The sequence below is a fragment of the Malus sylvestris genome, chromosome 9 (genome assembly GCF_916048215.2).
Source record: "Malus sylvestris chromosome 9, drMalSylv7.2, whole genome shotgun sequence".
Taxonomy (NCBI): Eukaryota; Viridiplantae; Streptophyta; class Magnoliopsida; order Rosales; family Rosaceae; genus Malus; species Malus sylvestris.
The window spans coordinates 4,973,828-4,986,820 of record NC_062268.1 but is presented as its reverse complement, the minus strand read 5'-3'; the positions used below and the strand labels follow the sequence as shown (position 1 = coordinate 4,986,820).

General features: G+C 39.3%; 2 protein-coding genes across 34 annotated transcripts in view; both read right to left on the bottom strand.

Moving 5' to 3' along the window:
• LOC126582944 (uncharacterized) overlaps positions 1 to 2,714 on the bottom strand; it is a 102,992-nt gene extending 100,278 nt beyond the window's left edge. For 5 of the 33 annotated variants that reach the window (XM_050247188.1, XM_050247184.1, XM_050247186.1 and 2 more), the window contains exons 1-2: positions 2,462 to 2,713; positions 1,613 to 2,104 (exon numbers count right to left, since the gene is read on the bottom strand). In XM_050247188.1, the coding sequence (XP_050103145.1) occupies positions 1,613 to 2,104; positions 2,462 to 2,627 (658 nt within the window). In that variant the 5' untranslated portion in view covers positions 2,628 to 2,713. Of the gene's footprint in view, positions 1 to 1,612; positions 2,105 to 2,461 lie in introns of all 33 variants that reach the window. The other 28 variants (XM_050247206.1, XM_050247205.1, XM_050247207.1 and 25 more) reach the window with 12 other exon arrangements.
• LOC126582952 (uncharacterized) overlaps positions 1,270 to 12,993 on the bottom strand; it is a 41,794-nt gene continuing 30,070 nt past the window's right edge. The window contains exon 3 of the mRNA XM_050247235.1: positions 1,270 to 1,450. The gene's annotated coding sequence lies outside the window, so the exon portion shown is untranslated. The remainder of the gene's footprint in view (positions 1,451 to 12,993) is intronic.

Sequence of the window (12,993 nt, the reverse complement as noted above, 5' to 3'; positions counted from 1 at the left end):
AAAATGGCGTTCAAGTTTATATTATTTGACCGAGGTTTGCTTATATTATGTTGTGCAAGGACTTGAGGGGCATATGTAACGGTCTCTGTATCGGCGTAAAGCAACTAGCGGGTGAGGGGTAAGGCGATGCAATCATCATGGCTTGTACTTGTAGAGGTGATCAAATTGGTGGTAGTAGTGGCGGAGGGTTGGGAAGCATGAGAATTTAGGAAGACAGTCAAATCATCAATGGGAAGAAAGGCGCAGTGGTCACCATAAAAGTGGTTAGTGTCAAGGTACGTGAAGAACAGTTTTTCCTGCAGTAGAAGCTGCGGCGGCTGTCACTGATCCAGGGAGGCCCGTTCCGATAACAATAATGTCAAAGTTAGTGGGCTTAATTGGACCGTCGTCGTTGAAGAGTTTATTCATAGCTTTTGGGGAAGGGTTGAAGACTCCGTTAAGATTCCTCCCTTTGCAAGGAAGGTCGCAGCTAGAGAGAATGGACCTGCTGATTGCAAATTTTCTTGAAGTTGGACTAACAAGTGTGTCTTAGAACACTAATACTCATCATACAAACCCAACCAACTACAAAAATTTCATAAAAAATTAAAACTCCATGTTAAATTGTTAATAGTATTTGCGGAAATAAGCATAAAATTTTACATTTGGGTACTGATTAAGTTAAAATCATAGCCTACTGCTATTATTATGGTGATTTATTTCACCAGTGGAGAATGATTTTGTGAAAACAATCCAAAACCCAAAACCCTAGTCACAAAATTATTCTCCAAAACCCTAACCCTAATTTTTTTTTTTTTCCCGCAATCATTACCCTGCTACTCGGTCGAAATATGAGTTGAAATAGATCAAACTCGATGGAAACAGGAAAGGTATGTGATACGGCTCGCCGCACTCGAAGAAGATGACTTAATTCAGGGACGTCGTCGTTCCGTACAGCTATTTGCCTCCTTCTGATGAAACGGTTCATTTTTAACAGGTTTTCTCTAAGGGGACCACATAGTAAAAGCTTGGCCGACCCACTTCTGTTTTTCCTCTCTCGGCAAATAATACCCATAACCTTTTTCATCCATGGGTAATATTCAATAATAATTGATATATATAAAAAATTTATTTCTGAATCCATGCGGCTCTCTTATTCTGAAATTTTGAGTTTCAACAATAATCATTGTATTTAACTAATATTTGAATCGTATTATATTACCGTACTTGTAGCTGTCTATGAACGACACATTCTCGTTAGGGAAGAAAGAGGGAAAAGTAGAGAGAAAATGGGAAAAGCAGATAAAACTTAAACATTCAATATTTCACATGGTTCTCAAAAGAGAAGGAAGATACTATATACGTAGAAGTTCAGGAAACCACAACTCAGAAAACCTAAATGGGCTTATTATACTTAAACGGGTTACGCCCAATAAGATAGGAACCCAACAGAAATCAGGATAGGTGGTAGGTTGGGATCATGGTGCTGAACCTGCTGGTGGAGAATCTGGATGGGTGACTTCTTTATTATCACCTAGTTGCCCATTCTTTGAAGTTTTGGAGTTGGAGGACTTAGATGAAGTTTTTTCAGCAGCAAGGGGCAACCCTGGAAGTCCTGGGAGGCCTGGGAGACCTGGGAGACCTGGGAGTCCTGGGAGACCTGGGAGTCCTGGGAGTCCTGGGAGATCGATTGGGAGACCTAGGAGATCAGATTGGTTGAGAGAGGGATCAGGCATTTTGGGGTCCACCTGAGAAGAGGATGGGAATGCCATCTCTGAGAACTTCTGGGAATTTAATTTCTTGGAATTCTGAATGCTGGGTTTCTGGTTGCATAAGCTGGGTTGCTTGAGAGGCTTGAAGGTGAAGAAACCAGCAGAGAATATGTGAGTCCCTTGTTTTGTTGCCTTGAGGTGTAGGGAAGATGAGGTGGCTGATGAGGCCACAGCACAGTAGGGTTCACTGCTGCGGATTAGTTTCACGGAGCATCCTTCAATTTTCTTGACATCTTTGCTCACTGAGAAGGGCAGATGTACTTTAAATTGCCCATGGCTGTTTGTTTTCACTTGTGCGTTGAAACTTGGTTTTGTTGAAGTCCCATCTATGCATTCCACACCAACAGAAGCCCCTGCACAAAAACCCCCACAAGATTATTGATGGATAATGCATCCATATCATGTCAGGAAGTTTTGTTGACTGACAATAAAATGACAAGTTATGATGACATATCTTCCAACGTTTTGTTGACTCGTAGGAAATACCTGTATAAAGGTTTTCAGTCATTTAGATTTTACATTTTCTCCATTTGTACACTTTTGTTTATTTCCTTCTTTTAATTTTTCTCTGATTTATTCAAATTTAATGATTAAAATATAAACATGAGTGTGTATAGAAGAAGAGAAGGGGTGTATGGAAATTATTGAACTGGCTACAATAGAAAAATAAAATTGATGAAGAACTTGTTGAAAATTTGAGATGAATTTACCTGAAATGAAATGGCTGGTATTTGAGAAATCCTCTTGGAAACATGTGTCACAGTAGACAGTTCCCACAACTACTGCAGAAGGCTGAATCTCCTCATAGATAGCCTCTGAAGGAGTATGAAATGTAAGAGTAGTGACCAGAAAGATGACTGTAAGAAACCAGGACATTGTTTTACAACCTATCTACTTCCCCTCTAAGAAGCTCTGCTATTATTGACTCTAAGAATGTGTTCATACAGGTTGCCTTTTATATCAATTGCCGAGGCCTAATATAAATATTCTCTGTAGGATTATACAATTTTTTTAGATATAAAAAGGACACTGATTGGTTATTTTACACGTACACAACAAAATTAGCTCAACAAATTAATTGTGATTGAAAGACAAATTGGAATGACTATTTTGGAATATTATAACCTGGGGTCCATGATGTAGAAAAGACCAAGGGTCTCGAAAAGATAAGGGGTAGTAACTTGAGAATCATTCACCCAGAGGGGACGGAATCACTTACGTGGGGATAGAACTTGGGAATCACTCGACCAGGAGCAACGAATTCACTCACGTCGCTAATCGTGGATTCACTCGATACGACCAAGTCTCACATTTGATTTTAAGGAGAAGAAAACTCACTCTCTTCTTCGAATAACTTTGATTCACTACTTTAAGGATACATATGGGGCCCTTTAAATAGGGAAATTACAAAGCATTGGTATACTAAATATTTAAGAGTAGGATAGTTACTAGGCAATTCAATTAAAAGGGAGGGTCACAAAGGTTTTGGGAGATGAGAAGCCACGAAAACCTTAAATATATTTGTTCTCCATGCACTGCATCATTTTCCTCTTCTCGAACAAAAACTCGTCCTCGAGTTTCCTTTCATTTTGTTTTCCTCGATCTTTTGGATACCTTTCAATTTTTTTCCACAACAGCCACAATAGCAAAAGCAAATCCAGAGCAGCCAAGTTGTTCTGTCACACAAAATATTCCTTTGAACTCCGCTTCCATGTTATTCCAAAGCAAGTACACCTTAGTTCCTCTTTATGAAGCTACATGTAAAATGTTTCCGCCATTGTACTCATATTATGTGGATAACCCCAATCCACAAAGCCTTCATCTCCTAGCAGCAGATAAACTCCTTGATGAGCCACATCAACAGTAAACTCATCGTCATCAACATATTTGTCATAAATTGGCGGAGAATTTCAATTGACAAAACTAATCTCTTCAACGATGTGATCTTGAAACGGATTGATAATCATAGCCATGATCTTTAACTGCAGCGAAAAACCTACTATGATGCCACTTGACGTAGAAAAGACCAAGGGTCTCGAAAAGACAAGGGGTAACTGGAAATCACTTAACCAATGGCAATGGATTCACTCGACTTCTCTATGGGTAGAACCTGGGAATCACTCGACTAGGGGCAACATAATTACTCATGTCGCTAACCGTGGATTCACTCGACACGACCAAGTCTCACACTTGATTTTAAGGAATGAGAAAACTCACTCTCTTCTTGGATTAGTTTTAATTCACTAATTGACTACCTTAAAGATACATTTGGAGCCCCTTAAATAGGGAGATTACAAAGCATTGGTAGATTAAATATTTAATAATAGGATCGTTACTAGGCAGGCAACTCATAAAAGAGAAGGTGACAGAAGTTTTGGAAGATGAGAAGCCACGAAGCCTTAAATGTGTTTGTTCTCCATGCATTGCATCATTTTCTTCTTCTCGATACGACCAAGTCTCACACTGGATTTTAAGGAAGGAGAAAACTCTCTCTCTTCTTGGATTATTTTTAATTCACTAATTGACTACCTTAAAGATACATTTGGAGCCCTTTAAATAGGGAAATTACAAAGCATTGGTATACAAAATATTTAATAGTAGGATAGTTACTAGGCAATTCAATCAAAAGATAAGGTCACAAAGGTTTTGAGAGATGACAAGTCACTAAAGCCTTAAATATATTTGTTCCCCATGCACTGCATGATTCTACTCTTCTCGAAAAAAACTCGTCCTCGAGTTTGTATCTTTTTAATCTTAATTTGAATTTAGGTTTTCGACCTTCCCAACGATATGCCATCGGTTGTAATGTCCCCAAAACTTGATCTTTAACAATGTGCTGGAGAATTAAAAAGCAAATTTGAACAGCTCCTTCATCACTTGGCCGTGACCACAATTTTACATGCCCGTAGCTTATTGATGAACTTAACATTGGACTATCAATCTTCTCATCTTGAAAAAATCCAAATCCTTCATATTCTGAACTTTCCAAGCTGCAAATATCTATCAAAGCATGTTCTTCAATATTCACTTCAACGTTAGCACCTGTTTGGATAGGAATCATCAAAACACCATCCTCCGAATACTCATCATATAGTGGAGGTAAATTCCAATCAATTCTTTGTGAATAAAACAGATCTTCCTCCATAAATATAATACTAGAGTGGTTTTCATATACCTGATTATTATTCATTGGAACAAGATGCTGGTATATCTCTTCGTTGAAAACGAAACTGCGCCTTGCAGATTTTGCACAAAACATACACCTTACACTATTTGCTAGCAAATTGCTGCAAAAAAAATTTTGATTGAGGCACTGTCTGTTCTGTTAGAAAGTGGACTCGCAGACCTTTCCAATTATAGGTAACCTTTTGGGTGATTAGGACAAAGAGAACTGAAATTTGAAGAGAAGTGTAGAATCAACAACATGATTTTTTTTTTTCCTTTTAACTCCATAGCAGAAAACCTGCACTGATGCTAGGGATGGCAACGGTTCAATTTGGGGACGGAAATCTTATATCTATTCCATAACCATGATAATTAACCATATCCATAACTGCAAAATAACTATCGGGAATTATCCATAACCATACCCACCGGGTAACGGATTTCCTATCAATTAATGGTTATATCCATCTTCGTCAACAACAAAAAATTATATTCATCCAATTGGCGCACAATAATTTAGTGAATACTAATTTTGTCATTAAATAGCCACGTTTAATAATAAATAAATAAAACATAAATGTGGATGCAAATTTCCACCTTTTTCTTATTGGACAAAATTGCACCTACAAAACAATTAACACCTTAGGTCAAGGCCAAGGGCCTCACACACCCACGATGAATGGGGGGGGCTTTGGCCGAAGAACCTCCGATACCAAAGTTAGAATTTAGAGAGAAAAGTATTTGGAGAGTTTTTGGGAGTTTTGCAAGAGTGTGGAACCCCTTTTTTAGAAAAAAATAGGGTCATATATATAGGGAATGGAGGTGGCCGGCCCTTAAAGGTTTTTTGTGTGAAAATGGGTGATTTAATTGGTGATTAATGGATTAATTAGGAATTAATCCATTAATTAGCCAATTAATCTCCATTTATATGGAATAATTTGTAGGTTATGAAGTAATTACCTATGATGAGGATGGATGAGATAATTTGGAATTGGTTACCCTTTTTGGACACTCTTGGCTTGATTAAAGAATGATTGTCCACTGCTTGCGCGTAGGATAACCGGTGTGTCTCAGGGGTAACTTTGTCCTTTTTACCAAAAATCCACGTGTTGCCTTGTGATAATTTTTTGCTCCACAAATGCCCCCACACCTGTTGGGCTACTCGTAAGAAAGGGCAGCAGGTGTAAAGATCTTTTTGCTCTAGGAAACTTAGAACCGCTTCCTGTTTTGATGTAGAATCCCTCTTTAATATGAAATTAGATCATTCTAGGAAAGGGAAATAAATTTCTCTCAAAACCTATTTAAGTCCACCTTAAGTGGGTTATTAAATCAACTTTGGAGAGTGATTTATTCTACCTTACAAGAGAGAGAGAGAGTTTAGAGGATATTTGTTCCCCCTCATTTAGCAATCTTCTACATCTTGCCCATGCAAATGACCGTCTTTTGTTGCTTTCTTCGTCTTCTCTATGCCGCACCAATGTAATAAAAACTTAATTTCTTCTTGTCTTCTTCTTGGGTGGTGCTGCCACAGGGCAGTAATCAGGGTGGTACGACACATTAGCTGGCAGGGGCCAAGAGTCGGCTTAGCATGAGCCAAGGAGGTGATGTGGCAGGGGCCATTGCTTGAGCAACTCGGCTGGATTGAAGCCAATGATTGGTTCGACATGGGCCGAGGAAGTGGCGTGGAATAGGCAATTGTTTGGGCTGCCTGCTAAATATGAGGAAACTGCTTAAGTTTGATTTTTCAACTGCCATAGATGGAGCAGTCAAGGATAAAGCTGCCAAGATCAGAGTTTCTGAAAATGAAGTGTCGGATGAGCGAACTATTAAGTGTAAAAGTGGCTGCTGCCCCCTAACCATTTGTTGCTTAGTTGATCTTCAAGCATTTGATCTTTTGAACTATGCAGCCTTCTCGCACTGGAGAGCTTACCCAAATGGTTGTCAGGGATTTAGTTTACCGTATCGCATTAGAGAGCAATTAGTTTACCCTCTTGCACTGGATAGCAATTAGTTTATCCTCTCGCACAGGAAAGCAAACATATATGAATGTCAAGGAATTGGTTTACCCTCTCACACTGGAGAGCAATTAGTTTATCCTCTCGCACTGGAGAGCAAACCCATACGAGTGTCAAGGAATTGGTTTACCTTCTCGCACTGGAGAGCAATTAGTTTATCTTCTTGCATTGGAGAGCAAACCCATATGGGTGTCGGGGAATTGGTTTACCCTCTCGCACTGGAGAGCAATTAGTTTATCCTTTCGCACTGGAAAGCATGGAAGTCGTTGTCGTGAGTGCAGCTGAGGAAAGCTGGACTGCTGGACAACTGAAATAATCTTCAGACTGCGAGGTCTTGTTTGGTGAACTGTTTGTGGAACCCACGTTAAGGTGTAAACGCAATGAGCTGCTCTCTGAATTATTGCGCCATCATTAGGTGTTTCATCTTGTGCCCTTTTGAGGCTTTGGTTGGCGCGAGAAATTGCGCAATCGCTTGGTCAGGAGCCTTTCTACTTCTTCCTGAATTTTCCTTTGTTGGGGTGGCAGAGCTCTTGATTGCCCCTGATTGTGATGTGATAGTCTAAGCTGTTCTTCCATATGTTCGGCTTGTCTATGCCGCGGCTACGGTGGGTGTGGTATATTCCTAGCAGGCGAGTGTGTAACTCACAGGCTACTGGTTGAACTTGAGCCGGATTGAGTGACTGCTTCTTTCCGTCTGCTGTGTTGTCTGCTCCGATATGATGTGGATGATATTCTTTACGGGCCTAGCTGCGAATGAATGCATTGCCTGGAAGGCTGCTCATGTTGATTATCTAAGTGTGGCCCCAATCGTGAGTGTATACTTATCCTCAGGCCTAGTCGAGAGTGCACGCTCCTCCGTGCTATAAGATGGAAGTATATGCTATCTCGGGGGCCTAATCAGAAATGTACACTACCCGAACGCTCGGCTCGTGGCTGGTCGAGTAGCTGCTTACCGGGATGCTGCTGGAAAGATTCGTCTACCCTTGTCCTACTTAGGGATACCTTGTCCAAGGCACGTTAGATCTCGGTGCATTGCAAAAGTTGATTCATCAAGGTCGTCTGTTGTGCAAGGGAGCTCGTCAACTTTATGACTTGTCGAGACAAGTGTTGTTCGCCATTTAGATTGGAAGAGCTTAGAAAGAATGTGCCTCATTAAGCAGTGGAAGTATGGAACACTCTAGGCATGAGATTTGAGTTGGGAAATGTCAAATCCGTGGAGAAATATGGTAAAAATGCCCCCGGCTTGATGGTTGCTCTGGATGGTCGAGATATTCTCGAGCCGACTTGGGCTGCTTGGGAAATCATGGGAGCAGGCAGGGCTATGGGAGCAAGCAGAGCTGCGAGAGCAGGTTGGGCCACGAGAATGAGCTGCTCAAAGGGAGCAGGCTGTGCCACGAGAATGGGCTGCTTAGATAGAGCATGTTGTGCCACAGGAGTAGGCTACTCGGCGGGAGCAGGCTCGGCCATGGGGGCAGGCTCGGCCACGTGAGTAGGCTGCTCGGCGTGTGGCGTATGTGGGTGCGAGGCTAGGGCTCGGCTTGGCAACACATTGGGCTTGAAGTGACATGTCTTGGGATTGCTTTAATGGCACGACTCAGGCCGTGGTAATGGTGCCATAGACCTCGCCGCGGTAATGGTGCCATGGACCTCACCGCGAGTGGCTACCGAGGCAGCCACCACGGTGGTTCCCATGGAGGAAACTTGTGGTTGTGGTGCTGCTCCACTTATTGTCACATTTAGCCTCGTGAATCGCCGTGGTCCCATCTCTTGAATGTTGAAATTTTCATTTGTTGAATTTTTTAAATTTCTAGCCATTGTACTTCTCTTTTACGTTTTATCAAAGAATTTTTGCAAATAAAAAATTCTAATAATAAGAACGTACGAAAAATCTACAAATGGACAAGAAAATAGAAAACCTTGGATGCGAGAGTCTTCTACGAGTGTGGTACTCATCTCTCAATGAAAACACCAATTTATGAATGCAAATTTCCGCCTTCTTCTTCTTGGACAAAATTGCACCTGACAAAATTGAACCTACAAAACAATTAACACCTTAGGTCAAGGCCAAGAGCCTCACCCGCCCACAATGAATGGGAGGCTTTGGCCGAAGAACCTCCGATGCCAAAGTTAGAATTTAGAGATAAAAGTTTTTGGAGAGTTTTTGGGAGTTTTGCAAGAGTGTGGAACCCTTTTTTTAGAAAAAATAGGGTCATATATATAGGGAATGGAGGTGGCCGGGCCTTAGAGGTTTTAGGTGTGAAAATGGGTGATTTAATTGGTGATTAATGGATTAATTAGGAATTAATCCATTAATTAGCCAATTAATCTCTATGTATATGGAATAATTTGTAGGTTATGAAGTAATTACCTAAGATGAGGATGGATGAGATAATTTGGAATTGGTTACCTTTTTTGGACACTCTTGGCTTGATTAAAGAATGACTGTCCACTGCTCGGGCGTAGGAGAACCGGTGTGTCTCAGGAGTAACTTTGTCCTTTTTACCAAAAATCCATGTGTTGCCCTATGATTATTTTTGGCTCCACAATAACAATAAATGAATTTTGTAATACATTATGCGGCGAATAATATACTAAATACATTATGCAGCGAATAATGAATATGGTAATGATGGTATAGCTTCACTCAAATACAATATATATATATATATTACATAAACCAAATAATATTATATATTATTCGGTTCGGATTCGGATTTGGGGACGGATATGGATTGGGGACCCTTATAATCATATACAAAACCATAACCGATTAAAGTTCACGTTTTTTCCCCATTTCCATAATATACCCAAATTTTCATACCCAAATCCTCTCTCAGGCGGTTATACACGGTTATCGAGTTTAACGGTTTGAATTGCCATCTCTATTTGATGCCACTTGATGCAGAAAAAACCATGGGTCTCGAAAAGACAAGGGGTAGTAACCTGGGAATCGCTCAACTAGGGGGGACGGAATCACTCACGTCTCTACAGGGATAGAACCTGGGAATCACTCGACCAGGGGCAACGGATTCACTCACGTCACTAATCGTGGATTCACTCGACACAACCAAATCTCACACTTGATTTTGAGGAGAAAGCCCACTCTCTTCTTAGATTAACTTTAATTCACTAATTTCACCACTTTAAGGATACATATGGAGCCCTTTAAATAGGGAAATTACAAACATTGGTATACTAAATATTTAAGAGTAGGATAGTTACTAGGCAATTCAATTAAAAGAAAGGTCACAAAGGCTTTAAGAGATAAGAAGTCACTAAAACCTTAAATATATTTGTTCCCCATGTACTGCATCAGTCCATGAAGCTTCGTTTTTACACTAATGGAAAAACCAGTCAACTGCAAACCAGAAGAAGTGAACGTAGATAAGTTTCATTCCCTACCACCAAACCAGACAAGAAAAAAAAAAGGTATGGGATGGTGGGCAAGTAGATTGAGGTTGTTTCTTTGTTGCTGTAAAAGTCCCAAAGAGAATAATTGGGTCCCTGTTAGATGTGAAACTTGAAAATAAAGATTTGAAATCTTGTTTTTTAATTAATTGCATTATGACACTTGATGTATCAAGTTCGACACATTTGATGTACCACTTTACACACGAGATATGTAGAGTGGCTACAAATTTCATGAGTCTGAAGTTGTACACAATCAGCAACAATAGATTGTTGCATGTATTTATTCGTGTTTTCTCTTCACACATAAAAAATTGATGCATAGGAGCCTAGTTTATTGGCTATGACATTCCTGTGAGATTCTGCCGTGTAACCGAGGATATCTATCACGTACACACAAATGATGAGCTCCAATTATACTGACTAAAAACATATAAATATATACAACCGGGAATATCTTAATTATAACTCTTAAACTTGATAAAAGTTGTATATACAAAAAGATTTATTTGCGGTTGTCTCGCATAACATAAATACGTGTGAAAACTAAAACTTACAATAAAAAATGGCTACTTTCTATGGTGTCAGAATATGGTATGAGAAATGCTAAGGAGACACTCTTAAAGTGGAACTCTTCATATACTCTATGTTACCTTACAGTTTACAGTCAATTATGGTGCTAACATTATAAAATATTATGTCAAAAACATGAAGTGACAAACAGAGAATCCATAGAGAGTCTCTTTAGCATTTCTCATATGGTACTTGCAGGGAATAAATAAAGATCTTATCAAGACATAATAATGTGACAGTAATAAGGGGCTTTATTTGTATGCATGACATCCAAATCTCGTTGATATCGGGAACACGGTCTAATACACCATATGATATAAATAGTTGGAATTTTTTTTTTTTTTTTTTTTTACAAGTTTCCAACCAATTGTATTATTATACTTGGTGTACCAAACAGTGTTCTCAACACACTAAAAAATCTGTCTTTTCCTACCCACAATCTGTTTGTTTTGTTCTTAATTCAATTTCCTGTTTTGTGACGAAACCTAGGTTTATCTACGACAACCACAACCCTCTCTGTCCGCACTGCAATCTTGTGATGAAATGTTTTCCTTTTATGGTGAAAATGAGTAGCTATCTCATCTGCTTACAGATTAATCGGTATACGATAATTCATAATAATTATTGAAACAAAGATGGGATGGTTTTGTCCAATTCCCTGTCATTCGCAAAAGACATGTCATGTCTTCTCATCACGGGCGAGTTTAGGGCTGCTGTGTGGGGGAGGTAGCCGCCTACCGAGAATAAGAAAAGATAACTGTTACTAACATTTTAAAATAATTATCATGACCCCTCATAGATAACTTCCAGACCGACATGCATAAAAAACTGTTTGCAAGTGCTGATAACAACTCTGAAAAATATTAGACACATAATTCATGAGGAGAATTTTAGGGTTTTGGGTGACTTTCGGTGCGCCTAAGCATCAATGTAGTAGATGAAAGTATAAAATTTTGTTTCTCTATATCTCACCCGTTCATCAATGCAATGAGATAATATAAATTTTCACGGAATTTCTAATCACTTTAAATGTAATAGTGTAAAGCAGCACTTTTCATCCGTACAATAAGCATGAGATGTTTTTTCATCACATAGAGTTGTCAATTTCTAGAACAAGAAGACAATTGGACTAAAGTGGTATTAAGCCAAGCAGAAGCTTTTCCTTTCATTCAATAAGGTACCGTTTAGTACATAGACTGGACGAAACAGGACGGAACGGAGGTTCCATGCTACATTTGGTGTATGTTCAAGCTGAAATGGAACGAAAGATTAAATGACAATCGTACCCATCCACTCCGACGAGTTCGACCTTACCTGAGCCACCGCCTACGAGTTCAACGTCATCCCTCACATCTTCCACCTAATCCTCGCTGTCCCATCCCTCGAGCGACGGCATCAGCCACTTCCTTTCATCGGCTTTCCCCGGTACCCTTCTGTTCTTCATGTTTGTTTCCCCAGAAAATTTCCTCTCTTTGGCTTTCTCAAGAATGCTTTATCTGATCTGGATTTTCTTCATTTTGCTGTTTTTCTTCTTTGAATATAGAAATCAAACATAGAGAAAATTTCTTTTTGTTGGGTTTTTGTCACTCAGTTTCCCAAAAAATTTGAAGTGCGATCAAATAAGCTTGATTTCTTGGAAAAACAAGAGAACTTAGTTTTTGAGTTGATTTGTTGAGGTAAATTTTGATTTTTAATGAATATTTTATGCTAATTGTGCAGAAATTGAGAGATCTCTGGAATTTTGATTAATTTTGTTTAATTTTCGAAGTGAAATTAATGAAAAAGAGAAGGGTATTGTTGTCCAAAAAGTTATAATTTTGTGTTCCATGGGCTAAAAATAATTATTTCCTTCTCTTCATTGATGATTTTTCAAGGAAAACCTGGGTGTATTTCTTGAAGCAGAAATCAGAAGTCTTTGGAGCATTCAAGAAGTTCAAAGCCGTTGTAGAAAAGTAGAGTGGTTGCAAGATCAAAGCCATGAGATCTGATCGAGAAGGAGAATTCACTTCGAATGAATTTCAAGAGTTTTGTGAAGCAAATGGAATTCGTTGACCTTTGATAGTTCCAAGATCCCCTCAACA